This window comes from Mustela lutreola, chromosome 5, assembly GCF_030435805.1.
Source record: "Mustela lutreola isolate mMusLut2 chromosome 5, mMusLut2.pri, whole genome shotgun sequence".
In the NCBI taxonomy this organism is placed as follows: domain Eukaryota; kingdom Metazoa; phylum Chordata; class Mammalia; order Carnivora; family Mustelidae; genus Mustela; species Mustela lutreola.
This window is the reverse complement of record NC_081294.1, coordinates 58687497-58704729: the sequence shown is the minus strand read 5'-3', so window position 1 is coordinate 58704729 and position 17233 is coordinate 58687497. Positions and strand designations below refer to the sequence as shown.

Sequence of the window (17233 nt, the reverse complement as noted above, 5' to 3'; positions counted from 1 at the left end):
TGACTCTGGGCAAGTTTCTTCCTCTCTCTGCCCTGCAAGGACAGGGAGTTCGTAAGTGCTTGTCTCACAGTGGTGAGAATGAGGTACGCTTGCAGGTAGAGGGCCTGTGTCATGAGGTCCACTCAACAGATACTGGTTACTGCGAAGAAGCATCCAAGCCCACTGTCCCTCATTGCTCCCCATTTCTCCCTTTGACCCCTCATGTGATAGCATCAGTCCACCAAGAAAATCTTTCCTTTTCCTTGCCCTTTGAAATGGGATGGTGCAGTCGTGGGGTTTTAAGGAGAAACCATGGGGGTCTTCAAAGACCACCTCAGAGCCCACGGCAAGCTACAAATGAGCTGCCAAAGAGTGTGCCCGGGGCTTCTGGCCTGAAAGCTGAAAGCGAGCCTCCTGGTGCAGGGCCTGCCTCACCCCACATGGGCTTGCGGAATAGAAGAAAAAGGACGCTCCCCTGCAGAAACCCGCAGTCCAGCTCCTGTGGCTCCTTCTCTGTGACTTCGGCTTCCCCCTTGCTCTTCTTCTCCATCTAGGAGCAGCAATAACAGAGGCTCGGCTGGGTCCATGGGACGGGGCCCCTGGGGAGCTGGGTCTGGCTCTCAGGTCCCTTGTTTGGCGGCCTCCGGTGGAAAAGGACGGTGGAGGAGGGTCTTCTCCTTGTTCCTGTTGTCATCCTTCCCCGCGGTCCTGAGCACTCATCTGATGAGTTGAGATCAATCAATCAATCTCGTCTGTTCTCTTTGCTCCGTGCCTGCTGCCACTTTCTCTTTAGTTTAATTTCAGAGACGGCTCTGTACAGAACTCCCCAGAGACTTGCACTGACTAATCCCCCTTCACTGTAATTAAAGTAGGGGTGCGGGAGACGGGGGGGTGGGGAAGGGGGGAAGAGGAGCGAGGAAGGAAGTCATAAATGGGATTTCTAAAGGAAAGCTTTTATATTTAATTCAGAAAGCCACATTTTATAGAAAATGAACACTGACCCTCTCTAAAAGGATTTGCTGGAAATTTAATTTAGCGCCTGTGGCTAAAAGGCACCTTTTACAAATTGGCGTTTGTATGCATTCACCTTATCTTCTATGGAGGTGGATTTGCCGACATGGGATGTGAGGTTTCCATCAGCAGAAGATCGTAGAAATGCATGCAGGAACCACCTCGGCGCCTTGATGCCTTGGTGTCTAAGTAAGAAATGGCGCCCTGTCCAGGGAGGGCTCCGGGCTGGGAGGAGACGGAAGTGTGGAGCCAGTGCCCTCACAACTGTAGTAGCTGCACACATTCCTTTGATGGCTCATAGTGTGCAGGGCCTTGTGTTGGGTCCTTCTCATGAACCGTTCCAGTCCTCACAACAGCCCTAGGAAGGGGCACCTTTAATAAGCCCCACTTTACAGTTCATAGCACTGAGGCCCCGAGTTCAATCACTGCCCAAAGTCAGAGTCGGAAAAGCACAGAGCCAGTGTCAGATCTGGGCAGTTTGACCTCAGAGCCTGAGCTCATTCCATTCAGCAGAAACAAAAGCAGAGGAGCCAAGGCAGGACTGAAAGGCCACTGGAGGCCGCCTCCCCCCCAGGTCACGGCCATCCCAATTCACCAAAGTCATGAAAAGGAAATAAAATAATTTTTCTTCCCATTTGAGGAGATTAGGAATACTCCTGGCAGTGTCCAGACTTACGTTTCCTCATCGATGTGATAACTTTCCTTTCAATAGTAGTATTTGGGGTGATACTCCTCAATTTGATCTCCCAAACCTGGTTTGAAAGGCTGGAGCTTGGAAGAGTCTGCCCGGCTCAACTCTCCCAGCACTCTCGGCGGTTAAAATTCTAGGACGGGTGGGAGGACCTGAGCCCGTCCACTGCTCTAGGCTTTTGACAAGAGCCTTTAGGTGGATTCCAGGTCTGTTTTGGCCACCTGTTCTCCATGGTCCCTCTTGGAAGTGGAGGAATCCCCGCAAAGGCAGACAAAAGGTTAGGAACCATCTGGAGGAAGGTAAGGAAGAAAAGGTAGCTTGGGGCCACCTTGCAGTGGTTGAGAAAGAACCAACCTGGCATCATCTTCCAAAAGGAAAACCTCCAACATTTTCAGTCTCCCAGAAATTAATCTGCTTAATAAGGATCTGACTGACCTAAACCTCACTTTAGCCATTCCATTGATCGCTTACGCCTGATGGGAACTGATGGGAAGTCGTTGACATTGATCTACCTTGTGGACCCATGTTCAGCCCTTCATAGGAATCCCTGTTTGCTCAGCTTCCATACGTCACTGCCAAAGAAGGCAACCGCCTTTCCTCATTGAAGCTAGACTCTTTAGAAGGCTCTGATCCTCCGGATGCACAGAAGTCTTCCAGCACCTCAACCTATGCTGGCACTGCGGCCTGCCTTTGCTCTATCTTGTCACGGATGCCGTCACTTGTCACTGTCGCCAATATCCTCAGCAATCCTTACACCAGTGGTCTCTTTGCGCCCACAGAGCCAACACCCCATCCCCTCTCTCTCTTGTTCCTCTCCCTCTCTCTCTCTCCCTCCTGTCCATCTGTCTGTCTCTCTCTGTAGCTCACTGATAGGTCAGAAAGCAGATCATTTTCACGCATGCTGAAATTTCCCAAGAAGGCCCAGGATAGAAAAGGAGTTCCCTCATCTCCTTCATATTCTTCCCCTAGTTGAGGATTGTGCCTCCCCTACCCTTTCCCGCCTGTGACACCTCTTTCTGAAATGCCAGATGAAGAGGGAGCGGCAAGGGGTCTGAGCTTTGAAACTCAAAGGGGAGAATTGCTTGGGGCCCATTCCAGGCACAGGATCTTGGGACGTGGAGCCTCTGAAAATGTGTTCAACTTTAAAGTTTTGACTCTGAAATCCCAAGAACATTGCAACATCAAAATTAATCATTTGGAAACAAATCATAAAAATCTTTTCAAAAAATTTTAGCAGAAAAAAAGAATTACATTCTGCATGGGCATGGGTTCATTTAGTTGGACAGAAATGATGGGATCTGGAACCCCCTGAGGCTGTTGAGGCTCCCAGTGGCCCGGGCCTGCCTAAGGTTTGCACCCACACCATGGCAGGAAGGCTGTGCCGGCACGCCCCTCCAGTTGGCTGCACGTGGCCAGTGCTGAGCAATGCTGACTTTATGCTCAGTGGAGTGTAGTCAAGAGCCCTTCAGAGCTCTCCATTTCAGGCATGGAGGTAGCCAAGCCACTGTTTCAGGCTGCCACTCAATAATAACCGACTTGACACAGAGTACTTGAAAGTCTCAAGATACTACTGGCTGATTAGCATGTCCAGGATTGGGCGCTTGAAATTCGCAGCAGAAACCCAAGTGTGTGATAAGCTGATGTGACTAAAACTTACCACCACCACTGCTAATGACCTAGGGTTGTGGGGAATATGGAAATTTGAAGCCCCCGATAGCAAAACCTTAGGAAAGAACCTGTAGAAATCCCTAGATACCCTTAGTTTGTCCCTCAATTAATGGAAGGCAAATTCAAGTCATTTAACCAGATAGGATTCCTTTCAGAAGTAGAATGTGCAGATCCCTCTAGCAACTCTTAATCACTCAGAGGCAATAAATTGATCTGGAATCACAGCTACTGGAGGAGGAAAGCCACAGAGTCCCGGAACCAGCTAGGAGGGTTTTTCCAGGGGCACCTAAACCAGAATAGCAAATACACCTGGTGGAATTGAACTTGAGAAGAAGAGGGCACTGTGGAGACATTGCAGTGGGCTCCAGGAGTCTGCCATGGGCAGCTCCTTATTTAAATGGAGGTGGGTAGGGTCACCTGGGTGGCTCAGTCAGTTAAGTGTCTGTCTTCAGCTCAGGTCATGATCCCAGGCTCCTGGGATCGAGCCCCCTCAGGATCCCTGCTCAGCAGGGAAACTTCTTCTCTCTCTCCCTCTACCTGCTGCTGTGCCTGCTTCCTCCCTCCCTCCCTCTCTCTCTCTCTCCCTCTCTTTGTCAAGTATATAAATAAAAGCTTTTTATGGGGGTGGATACAGATAAGATGCCTCCTACAGAAGGGACCCTTCCCGGCATGCCCTGCTCCCTGGGCCAGTGCACACAAGCCTCCCAGTATCCCCGGGGTGGGGTAGAGGGTTCATTCACTGTAGGGAGGAAATACAGGAGAAAGAGTGAAGGCGATGGCCCGTGTTGGCCACAGTGCCACTATAGACTGAGACATTGAGACTGCGGAGCCGTTTCAAGCCATCGGGAGCCCAGGCTAACTATAGTCCTGAAATCTGCAACCAGGTCACCTCCTTAGAAGTTTGACTCGCATCTGAACCATTGCTTTAATCACGTCACTTTTCCTCCTTCTGTATGCCGAGGCTTTCTTGAGTGGGGAAAAAAAGGTGGAATTACTATTAAGAAATAGGGACTTGCTCAGAACGCCAGAGGCATTCGTCGGATGTGGCCTGCACGTGAAGATAACAGTCATTCGTGGTTTGGCTGTAAAGGGCTGAGGGTCCCGTGGTAACTCACGAGCGCAGAGGGAAATGCTTCCCGGGGCTCCTGAGGATTATCACGCCGGGCAAAGGGAGGTTTGGCCTACTATGTTCACTTCAGGCCATGACAGCGTCTTACCTCTGACCCTCCCTCTCCCAGGCGCCTCCACTCCAACCACCTGTACTGTGACTGCCACCTGGCCTGGCTCTCGGATTGGCTGCGACAGCGGCGGACAGTTGGCCAGTTCACACTCTGCATGGCTCCTGTGCACCTGAGGGGCTTCAACGTGGCAGATGTGCAGAAGAAGGAGTACGTGTGTCCAGGTGAGCTTGCCCCGCCCCTCTCTCCTCTGTGCTGTGACCCACGCACCGCCGAGCCCACTCTCGCATCATTGTGGGCATGAGCCCACACCCAGCCCAGACCTGGGCGTGGAGTCTCCTAGGTTCCCCAGCACCGCACAGTCCCTTGGACTCTGGGGCGCCCTGACTAGAGTCCTGAGAAAGAAGCTCTTGTCCTCTAGTAAAGGAAACTGCTCAACAAATTCATGAATCAATCACTTTCTGTTGAGCTTCGTAGTCCATCGATGCTAAGAAATTTAACATGCGTTAAGTGCATTGTTTAGTGTTTCCTAAACACTTGCCTATTATCTAATTGCTCATAGAAATTGAGAGACAAGTGAGTGGAGGTGGTGGGGGTCAACCTGCTTGGCTGGAAACCCTAGCTCTGTCCCTCAGTAGTGTGTGACTTTGGCAAATTACCACATGTCTGCAAAATGGAAAAATCATAGTATGTAACTCTAGGGGTGGTTGGGAGGATTAAATGAAACTAATGCATAGAAAGCCCTTAGCATAATACTCAGCACTTTGGTAAGAGCTAGTAAGTGGAGCTTAATTTTTATAGTTTAGTGGACCCACAAAATGCACTGAGCCAACAGCAGAGTTTGATCTGTGAGTAACTGAAGTATAATAGAAGCACAGAGTGTCTAGTACAGGAAACAGAACTGTGCACAAGACGGAAGGCAGCGCAGACCTCCAGGGACAGGAGGTGGCTGAGCAACCCGAGATCTTCCCAGAGGATGTAGTGGCTTTTAACCCGAGCCCTCAATTCCAAGTTTGCCTATTTGTTTTTACTTCTCATTGACACCTTCCATCCCCAGCAGCTCTCTTCTTCTGGTGGCAAAGAAAGAGAGCCCATCCCTGAATTTCCTCAAAAACAGAAAGTGTTCAGTTGAGTTTCTCACAGAGGCATCCCCAATTTCCAGGCATCCCGAAATGGGAGCCCAGTGGCCTCTGAAAGCTGATCTTAGGGGGTCGGCCTAAAGGAAGGAGGAAGGAGAGGGACCTCAGCACTGGGGTGGGAGGGAAGGAAATGCACCCCTGACATTTCTTGACCATTGCTGTTTTCAGAATTGAAGGCAGCCTGAGCCCCATGGGTCCTGCAGGGCCCCGACCCAGCCAGCAGTGCAAACCGGCCCCCTTCTGCTCTTAGGTGGCATTGGCAACGGAAGTTTTTTTTTTGTTTTTAATTCAACTTCATCTTGCGCTCCCTCCTGCTCTCTCTTGTCATGTTACTACTTCATCAAGTTATTTATTATCCAAAAACATTTTAACATGTCTCAGAGCAGCACCTTAATAATTTCCTATAGACGCCCACTTAGAAATCACTTCCCGTCAAACACATATAATAAAACCGTTTATCACACAGGCACCCAACTCACATACACTGACTATAATTACAGTAATTATTAGGCAAAGAGTACAATATCGGCATAAGTGCCAGTGAAAGAAATAATTATAGAGTGCAGGAGTCATCCAAGAGCTAGTGAGAAAAACTAATTAGAGAGAACGTGAAAACACATCCTTACCGGTGGGTGCCAGGCTGACGCTCCGCGCCAACACGCGTACCACCTCGTCAGGAAAGCACCTTCCCTACCAAGGAGGGGCAGCTTGCTTCCCTGTCACTGTCACCATCAGGATCCAAACCCTGGATCCTGCTCAGGGATAGAGGCTGACCCTCCCAGGTCCTGGACGTGCTCGTGTCCTAAACCTCCCTGCTTCGAAAAGGCTAGATCTAGCAGGCGGGTTGACGGTTCATTATGAGCAACCCTGTTGCCTCCCCAGGGCTTGTGGTGGTCCCTCATGCTTGGTAGGACGAAGCTGGGTGTTTTCTGAAGATATCAGCATCTGGCCCGCAGGCTCCAAACATGAATGCACTGTTCACCTGCACCCCTCACCTGTAGGAAAAATGTACTGTGGGAAATTCAGTGTGGGAAGCCCTCTGCAGGAGGGATTCTTGGAGGCTCTCCAGGCTCTCATGGGTTAAAAACAGAGCTGCGCAGGGGGTTGGCTTCCTTGAGGGTCCACATCAGATGTCATGGTTAGCTGAATTCACTGTCCCCGACGAAGGAAGCACCACCATCCTAGTGGGGTGCAGGAGGAATATCAGCTCCGGAAGGTTCGACCTCTTCAATAACTGTTAAAGGTAGTTTGTGAGGCTGGGTGCGGGGGATGGCAGAGGAAGCCTCGCGGAGCAAGACCCCATGTGTGCACATTCAGGAGGCCAACACGGAGGGCTGCTTTCACACACCAACCGCCCCCACCCCAACACCCACGGGGTAGAGTGCGGGCTCCACCCGTGGCGGATCCCATAGGGCATCCGCGTGTGGCCGTTTGGTAGGAATCTGACCCTGTCGGTTGTAGACTGTGAAACCATCAGTGTTCTTGTTCAGGCTCTTCCCTTGGTGACTCCCCAGAGGAGGACTTCTGTGGAGAGAAGCAGGAGTAAGAGCATCTCCGGGAAGCTAGAGGTCATCTGCTCCGGAGAGAAAAAGGCTTGGGGCGCCAATTAAGCCATCCCTGCGTGTAGCTTCATCACCAACAGCCCCTGTCAGGGAAGCGTCAGAAAACCTCCAGGGCCCTTAAACCGTATCAAAAAATTCGCTCAACACATGACTCCAGAGACAGGAAAGAGCTTTATCTTGCTCAGCCTGGGCGGGCCCTGCCTGTTCAAGTCCCCGCTATCTCTCTGTGAATGAAATCCAGCCGACCGGAGCCAGGCCTCTTCTCCCCAGGATTCCTGGCAGCGGGTATCTTATCACTCCTGCTAACCCAGAAATTGGCCAGCAGGGCACTTTGGCCAAAATCATCTCCTCGGTCAACCTACCCTTCCGATTGAAGGTATTTATTCCTTCCTCTAAGGAGACATCTAGGAATTTTTCAAAGGGTGGGAGACTATATGTCATTTTTTATTAACGTTTTCTCAGGTATACAGTTGGACTGCTTGGTTTCCTTCAGCCACTGATGCAAGGATTCCTCTGTGAATTTTTTTGTTGTTAAGAAGAGGGTCAGGGTCCTAGGACTAGAAGAGGCTGCTGTGGTCCCTGCTGCTTGTTACCTGAACGGGACTGGGACTTTATTGAATTCATAAGAACAGGCCAGAGAAAAGGTTCTACTTTGGCCATTACTGGACTCATGGGCGTTCCACGATCTGGGTTTTAGCCCATCCTTACCTAAAGGGTTTATGCTGGGGTTTAAGCTCTAGGATTTGTCTTCCATGCATCAATTTTCTGGTTGCTTAATCTGAAAAAGTTTCTACTGGTCACAGTTTGTAATTCAAGGGTATTAGTTAAATATTTGACCCCTTGAGTCAATTATCTCTTTCCTTAAGACATCTTTGTATTCATTGGTTTGTCCACCTGTTTCACACTTAACCTCCGCATCGTCTTTGAGAGTGAGATACTCTTTCCTGAAGGTCAGTCTTGTCTTCTAGTACGAAAGGCTCACATCAGACATTTTTCAGGTGCCCAATGCCTAGAACAATACTTGCTCTTAAAAGCCTCTCAAGAAATGCTTCCTCATTTATTATTAAAAATGAAATAGGCATATCTCCCTGGAAACAAGACACTTTCCCCTTCCTTCCTTTTTTTTTTTTTTTTTTTTTTTAATTTGGGACTAGTTACTAAGTATAAAGATAATTAAGGTAAGCCATGACTAGCCGCCCATCTCCTTAGGAGGTTTTAATTAAAACACCATAATTGGACATTGCAAGAATGAGATTATTAGGTTTATTTAGCCATTCCTAAAATTATCATGCCTCTGGTATTTAAATCACGTTCATTTATATTCTCATCATAATTGCTCAAGCCCCATTGTCATTGCAGTCTGTTGTTGGCTTTTGAAAGGCCAGAGGCCAACAGGGATGCTTAATTTGAATGCGGGAATTAATTTATTTCCACATGCTCACGAGACCATTGGATTTTTCAGTTCTGTGCACTCTGCTGGGTGGGAGTCCCTTTAAAGACAGAAAGGAATAAACACAGCTCTAACAAGAGTGTCCCGCCATCTCCAGCAGAGCTTACACAGTCTGTGTCTTGGCCCCTGAGCTTCCTCTTCCTACCTCCTGAGATTGCCGGGCTCTTACGGTTTTCAATATCATGGCAATAAAGAGAGGCGTTGGGTGTCTTTTTTGGTAGAGGAGGTGGTACAAAGAGCACTGGACCAAATTTTAGAACTTTGTCGTTCATCGGCTCCATGATCTTGAACAGTTTGCCTGACCTCTTTATTCTTCCCTTTTTTCATCGGTATAATGGAAGTAATAAAAAAATAATATTAGAACCTGTATCACAGATTTTGTGAGAACCCAGTGAGATCATGCCCACAAAGCACTGGATGAAATATGGGGCACATAGGAAACCGTCCCTAAGCCCTAGCTGCTATTATGAGAATGACATCATTCTCAGCTTGGCCACCATTGTGTCCCTGGGCAAGTACTCTCCTCTAAGGGATGGTTTCCTCACCATCTCTGTGGCCCTTTTCAGGTCTGAAGTTTGTTGACCTTTGCCCCACTCATTTGGGCACGAGTTAGGACTTTCCCCTTTTGGAACGATGCCGAGTAGAAGAACAAAGTTGAGGAGGCAGCCGGCAGGAGCCAGGCTCCCCAGTCCTCACTTCTCCTCCTTCTCTCTCAGACCGGAGGGGGTGTGGCGCAGTCAGCAGAGACAGGATGACATGATCCCTGTCCGTGCCAGCCGTCACAGGCACTTCCCTGTGACAGGGCTAGCCAGGGACACATTCCTGCCCTCGTGCTCATTGTGGGCCCCCTCCCCGCACCGGGAAGCAGTTGCCTTGTGATGGCGATCAGGGAAGAGCAGGGAAGGGCTAGCATCTGGTTGCCCCACATTCTGCTCTGCCCTCCCTCAAGACATCAGACCACGGTCTGAGGCGTCAGGAGACACCAGAAGGCGGGCCGTCTCTGTTTGCTCCTTGTGTGGCACCAAGGTGGCTCTGGTTCCACATTGAAATTCCCAGTAGTGATTCAGAAAGGGGAGACAAGCCCCGAGGGCAGACAGGTACTTGGCCCATCTCCCCGTCTCCCTGTTCTGCATGAGAACTTCCTTCCACCTTAAGGCAGCAACATTTTCATCCCACTGAAAGAGTGCTCAGGGCAGATAGTTTGGGAACCCATTTAAAAACAAAGAGCAAAGTTCATGTGCTCTCCCAAGTTCATCAGGAAACATCTCCGAACATGGACTACAGGGGTTCTGTGTGCTAGTGAATCACTACGCTCTGATTTAAGCTGCTTTCTTTGCCAGGAAGAGGAGGAGGTGGTAGCAGCAGGCAGGCTTGCTCGGGACCGTGAATGTTCGTGGGTGACGTAGGCACATGTTCCTACAACAGGAACACGCCCGTGTGTGTAGGCAGATACTGGCCCAGATCAGCCCCTCCCTTCAAAGACAGGTGGAGACTCTTTCCACCCTGATCAAAACACTCTGTTCTCATTCCTCTCCGCTTCCCAGCTTGTATAGTACTAAAATTTCTCAGAAGAAAGGTGGGTGTTTCATCACTTTGGCCCCCTGAGAATCCACTGTCACCTGCACCAACCACATCGCATGTGGACAGGAGAGGCTGGGAGGGAGGGATTTGCTGACAGAACTAAGGGAAGCCTGGGTCACTCTTACCTGTGCAGATGAGCAAGGCTCAGAGGGAGCCCCAGGGGACTGGGCAGTTGGCCTTTGCTGGCACTGAGCTGTGGTAGAAAGACCTGAACTTCAGGCATGAAAGTCCCATCCACCTAATAGCCACTCCATTCCTCCACACTACTGCGGAACCCAGGGCCCTCAGAACTCAGGTGACCTCCCTTCAGGACCCTTCTAGAAGGATTGCTTGCCCCCCCCCCCCCCACATAGCTTGGTGACATTCAGCCCCCACTCTGCCAGGCTTCTAGACCAATTTTATCCATGTGTTCATCCTTTCAATCACCCAAGGTATGTATACTGAGTTCCTGCTCTGTGTTTCAGTCCTATTTTGGGCACTGGGGATGGAAGAGGGCAGAAGACAGCACAGGTCACTGCCCTTATAGAATTTACATGCTAGTTGCCATCTCTCCAAAGACCAAAAGCCAACGGGAGGGACTTCTGCCATCACAGCACTCCCAGGCTCAAAGGGAAGTGGGCTCAGTCTGTTGGACATTGATCAGGGGGGAAGGTTTCCAGGGGAAATGAACCCATCTTTCAACCCCATCTTAAACCTGACATGTTTGTTTCAACAAGAGGATAACACCCTCACCACCTGTGAATGCCTGGCTGGGAGCTGCAAGTCCAGGATGCCGACAGAGGCTATAATTACCTTTGTTTCTCTCTTGGTAATTAAAGGTGTTGTTAGTGACCTGGTTACGGAATCTTTTTCAAAGGCTTTTTTTTTTTTTTTACCTTGACAACATCCCTTGAAATGTAGCACATGCTGCCTGCAGAATGAAAGCCACCCTCTGAAAGACCCAGCTCATCCCCAGAGGGATTCCAGACTATAACCTGGGTCTGGTTTAAACAGATTTAATTTCAGCATAGATGTCAAAAGGGACATTTTTGGGAAAAAACAAAAAAACTCCATTTTAGAACTAACTGTTGCCCACATGAGCCCTTGACTATACTGTCTTTCTCCCCGACTTCCCTTTCTGACACACCCCAACCAAGTAATATTTTTACAGATCAAAAGATGGGCAGCCTCTGCCTCAGTGGTTGGAAGTTCAAGGGCACAGACTACAGCCTTCCGTGTAGCCCCTGACTTGCCCAAGCAGGAAGGTGCCCAGGGTGTGATGACTCTCCCTGACTTTGTTAGGTGCCCTTTGCCCCAGGATGTGGAGGGCCAGGCCTGGCATTTTTCTTTGGGGAGCATGATCTGCACTTCAAAAGCCCTGACACCTGAAGCCATGCCTCTCCCAGCCTCTCTTGCGTGTGTGGGGAGAGGGAGGGAGCACTTCCCACAATAGATCCCCCTGACCACCTGCAAAGCGGTGGTGCCAGGGATGCAGAGGTGCTGTTGGGTGTCTTACTCCTGCTTCCCTTCCTCTGAAAACCAGGAGTCCTGAATCTTTCCATCCAGAAAGGACTTCAGAAGTCATGCAGTCCAAACTCCTTATTGACTGAGATCGAAGCAAAAAAACTCAGAGGAACATTATGACTTGCAGACCATTAGTGGCAGAGCCAGACTCATTAATAGTAATGATAACAACAACTAACAGTACTAAACTCTGACTTTGTGCTATGCATTCTGCTAAATCTTTTACATGCATTAACTTCCTTTACCTTCACAACAAAACCATGCTATGAAATAAATATTGTCATCTTCCCCCATTTCACAGATGGGGAAAACTGAGGCACAGGATATAAGGATGAAATTACAGAACCAGGATTCAAATTGAGGCAGTGGGACTCCAGGGCCACAGCATTCCTCGTTCCTGATCTGAGACTCTCACAGACTGATTCTCTGGGATTGCCATTTTTCTCAGAAATGGGAATCTTCTCCAGTTTCAAACTAAGTTGGTATCCCTTCTCTCAGAGAATGTTCCAGTTGGGAACTTCGGTATAAGTCATCATCTCTTCGGCATTTTTCTGGTCTCCATGAAATGCGCTAGTGCAACACTGGGGAGTTGGACGTCCTTGTGCTCTTGACAAGAATATTTTCTCAAATGTCCCTGCTAGGAGGACATTTTAAAATATTTGATGTGTGTGTGTGTGTGTGTGTGTGTGAGAGAGAGAGAGAGAGAGAGAGAGAGAGAGGAGCCAAAGGAAATAAGAATCTTTGGTTATTGAGTTAACACTGTCCAGTGAGGTAAGCGTTCCACATCAAGCCTTCCACATTCCTTTGAGCCCCAGGCACAGGGACTGTCGAGTGTGGAGAGGGAGGCTTCCACTTTGAGTCTCAGTGTCTGAAAAGGCATTTGCTACAGGCCCCCTTGGTCTCTGATGCAACCACTGTAACCAGACCCTCTCTGGCTTCCCAGACTTGGCTTCTCCAGTGAACAGAGGCCACACCAAAATTAGTTTTTCCCTGCCGACATTTTTGTGTTTCATGTTTCATCTCTTTCCAAGGGCTCCCAGCCAGAAGTCCCATGTCCGAGCAACAAGGAGATCTTCAGGGTTGGTCTGAGCTTACCCAGCCCGTGGCCCTCTGCTCTGGGGCTGGGGGTCTGGAAAGACATTGACAGCATCCCTGCTGACTAGATCTAGCCGGTGTGGGATATCAAGTCCTGAGGGGGTTTGGGGTTGAGTCTACTTTTTGGTCCACAATGTCGTCATTTGGAAAACTAACCACAGGTTCGAGATTCTTGCCTTAACGTTGAAGAAATAGGGATAGCATGAAAGTTTTTCGGTCTTGAAAACATCTGAATTCACTGCTTGTGACTGTTGGAACCCTGAGTTAGTTTGCTATTATATGTACTTCTCTGCAGTTGATATTCTAAGTAAGCGCCTTAGTACGTGAGTTTTTACTACTTTGCTTTAAACTCACACTGCTTCTCACCTCAAAACAAAAAACTAACTCCAAAATATGTAGTAACTTATTTCCCATTTTTTCCAATGAGGTAGGTTTTATTTGCATGTTGTCTGGACATACAAGCTGTTTGAAAATGCCTTGGATGTTGTCACTGCTGGGGACTATTGACAGTTGGACAACATCGGTGCCCCAAATAATGAAATTCTGACGCCTTTTTCCCTCCCACTTGGTTTTAGTCATGAGTTCTAGCCTCTAGAGAAAAGAAGGAAAATGTGTCTATGTTCAGCATCCAGTCCTCCAATAAAAGCCAAACGACGTGGGTGTTCATTCAAACATTGGGCTGAGAGCATAGTCCCCGCGTGTGCTGTTTGCATGCCTGTGGCATATTTTCACGCGGGATTGACTCTGTGAGCAACCCTTTCTCTGAAAGACGAGGCTGATGGGATGACAGAGCAGGTGGAACAATCCAGAAGCAGGTCAAGGTCAGAATCTCTCCTCTTGGCTAAATATTTAGCCAGGGGCAGCTGTGTCTCCCAGCTGAGGGGAGATGTCAGCTGGCGAACGTGTTTCAGGTAGCTTTTCAGGTAATGCTGGGAAGTGGTGAAGAGGCACAGAAGGCTAGGCAGCTCCTGACCCTGCCGTGACTGACCGCTGTGCTCCTGCCCGACAGGCCCGCACTCAGAACCTCCATCCTGCAATGCCAACTCCATCTCCTGCCCCTCGGCCTGCACTTGCAGTAATAACATCGTGGACTGTCGAGGGAAGGGCTTGACTGAGATCCCCGCCAACTTGCCAGAGGGCATCGTCGAAATGTAAGTGCCCCATCTGCCACTCTCTGTCCCTGGCGAGTTTACCTCTCCGTCTCAGCCAGTCCCCCGGTGGTCTGGCGGCACGATGGCCTGTCAGAGCTAACTATGGAGAACACTCAGGAATCTCTTTGCTATCCTTCCAGGCGCTCCCAGGTGTGGTAGTTTCCAGAACGCAGTCAGCAAACTGCCTAGGGGTCCAAATACTCCGACACTTAGTTCTGTGAATAAAATTTTCTTGGAACACATCCACACCTATTGTGTAGGCATTGTCGGTGGCTGTCCTCATAAGGCAGGATTGAGTAGTTGTGACCTACAGCCCACCAAGCCCCGTTACGTGTACTCTCTGGCCCTTTATGGTGGCAGTTTGCAAGTCCCTTCCCTGGAGCCGCCCTGGGATCATGTTCTAGCTCTACCTTCCACTAGCTGTGTGGCTTTGGGCAGCGTAATTGCTCTCTTTCATCTCTAGTTCTCTCAGCTTTAACAATGTGGTGATTATAGTATCATCCGTGGGTCACTGTGGAAACAGTGAAATACAGCGTGTAAGCCCTTAATTCGGTCCTTGGCACATGAGCAAGTGCTCTGTGCAGTGTGGTAGTGTTGGCAGAAAGTACACGAGTGACGAACTCATTTCATGGCTGCCATTAACTGAACAAGAGACTGAACTGTTAATCATTTCAAATCAGATTCTTGTCCTCTAGACGCGGTCTGTAGGTAACACAGACAAGATTGTGCGTGTCCACGTGTGTGCACGGATCCACTAAAAGTCCCACTAAAAATTGGTTGACCGTATAGCTCAATCTTGTTTTCGCTTCTGCTGCACATTAGATGATAGCCGGTTTCTCATTCTGGATCTAGTAGAAGGTCAGTTGACACCGACGTCAAGATCACTCATTAAATGACCACAAGTGTGTTCATGTTCTACCCTCGCTTTAAGGTGGCTTTATTAAAAACACAGTGAGATACAACCCTCCTGCTCCAAATATCATCAGATAAAATCCTCCAAATAAGACACACATTCCCCTAGCCTCTCTGCTGCTCTCCTCTGCCTTCCTCCTCCTACACATGCCCTTCTGGTCTGATAAATGGCCCATTAACTCTTCCAGCCATTCATACGTTCATCCAACAAACATGTGTTGTTAGCCCACTGTGTTCCAATCACAGTTCTGTGCTTGAGGAGCATCAGTGAATAAAAATATAAAATTTCTGCCTTTATGGTGCTTGCATTCTAGTGGGGGGTGGGGGAGGTAATAAATAATAACCAAAGCAAAGCAAATTATAGGATATGATCGAAGGGGGTAGCTTCTGTGGAGAAAAATAAAACAAGGAAATATTCAAAGTAAGTAAGGAAGAGAAAATAAAGTGGCTATGTGGAGGAACAGTATTGCAGGTCAAGGGCACAGCACGTGCAAAGGTCCAGAGGTAGAAATGTGTCTGCTGTACCAGAAGGCCAGTGTCGCTGGAGTGAAGTAAACACAAGGAAGAGTGTTGGAGGATGAGATCAGAGAGGCAGTGTGGAGCCAGATCAGGGGGGCATTTTATGGACTCTGCTTTCATCCTGATGGAGATGAGAAGAAACATGATTTACCGCAGTGGAGACTCGGATTCCTCTTTCTTTATTGGTTTTACCAACTTTTCCCTAATTCCCTTTAATACTTTCTTCCCCAGACCCGGGGGACACAACTCATGCCTGCACCTCTTCCTGTGGGCAGGAGCTAGTCCGTCAAGTGTCCTTTCGTCCTGACACCCACACCTTGCGTGGCCTTCTCTCAACCTTCAGTCTTCCTTTCAGCAACAACCAACAATTAATTCACTTCACATTTTGCTGTGTCCCTTCACTAAAGGGTCTGTTGCTCTAGCCTTGGAGATCCCTTCCTTCCGTGGAGCTCACTTAGACCCCATGCCTCTCCCGATTATCCCCTCGCTTCTCTTCTTCTCCCATTTCCTTTTATTCCTGGCCTTATGCTCTCTCCTTTCCATACTGTTTCCCTTGTCTTCATCTTCCTCCCCTAATTCATTCCCCCCTTCTCTCCCTCTCCTACCCGTGATCCTCCCAGTTCCCTTCCCAGCCCCATCTTCCTCGTCACCCAGGTAACACTTTGCTCCTTGTCATAAGAACCTCCTCCTTCCCTCTCCATCCATGCCTCTGGCTCTCCCAAGACAGATGTTCAAGACAGAATTCTTGCCACGTTCACCTCATTTCAGATTCCCATAGATCTTCGCTTTCTTTCTCTGCCCCACTTTGTTCCTTTCCCCCTCCATCTGCCAGGCTTATCTTCCCTCCTCGACAACCATAGCTCTTTCCTCAAACCACAGCCTGATGAAAGAGGCCAGTCTAGTAGTCAAGCGGTAACTTGACCCCCACCAGCCCCTTCTCTGCTCCCCATCTTTATACCTCCAACTTGGGCCTCACAGGCACAGAGCTCAGGTGTCTGGGAGAGAGAAAGTGCAGATGTCCACATCAGAGGTGGGATCCGCGCAGACCCAGCCAGTCCTGGACTCTTGACGTCATACCTGGACACCAAATTTTTAAAGGGATATTAACAAACTAGTGTAGTGATTTCTGAAAGGCTCTCTGATCACTGATACCGTTTTCCTGATGTGAGGTAAAGTGAGAAAAACAAAAACAATGTGATGTTTTTCTGTTAAGCAAAACTGGTCAATTTAAAGGACTATCCTTTATTTCAAATTCCTGGGCTCCCTTATTCTGTTATTGTTGTTTTTAAAAATGCCCATTATCTTATGAAATGATGGCCACTAAAGGCAGAATACATATGCTTGTGTGCCTACGCACAGGTCCATGACAAATATGTGTGTAATTTACATGTGTAATTATTACGTAATTATCAATGTATGTCTCTGTATAAACACGTATCATATATAATACACAGGGCACCTTAACTGGCAAAGTAAAAGGTCTGGAACCACCTAGCCTGTGAGATCCAAAAGTCTGGAAATAACCAACCTAGCTAGAGTGCTTCTAAAAACAGCCGCAAACAGCAACCGGATTCTTGAGTGTAGACGGTGAATTCAAGGACCTAGCTCCACGTACTGGCTCTGGCCCTGCCTTCTAGCTCTTGCTAAATGACTTTTCTGAGTCTTGTTTTCCTCAACTGAGACATGCAGAGGCCAATGGTACCTTCTTAACGGTTCTTGTGAAAGTGAAATGAATGTGTGCAGCCAAATGCTTAGCATTGTGTCTGACACATAGGATAGACTCTGTTAGCCAGG

The 17233-nt window shown here is 48.7% G+C and overlaps 1 protein-coding gene across 1 annotated transcript in view; it reads left to right on the top strand.

Annotated features, from left to right (window-relative positions):
* The window catches only part of SLIT3 (slit guidance ligand 3), a 589205-nt gene that overhangs the window by 455925 nt on the left and 116047 nt on the right, over window positions 1–17233 (top strand). The window contains exons 8-9 of the mRNA XM_059174255.1: window positions 4588–4751; window positions 13867–14008. Coding sequence (XP_059030238.1) covers window positions 4588–4751; window positions 13867–14008 — 306 coding nt within the window. The remainder of the gene's footprint in view (window positions 1–4587; window positions 4752–13866; window positions 14009–17233) is intronic.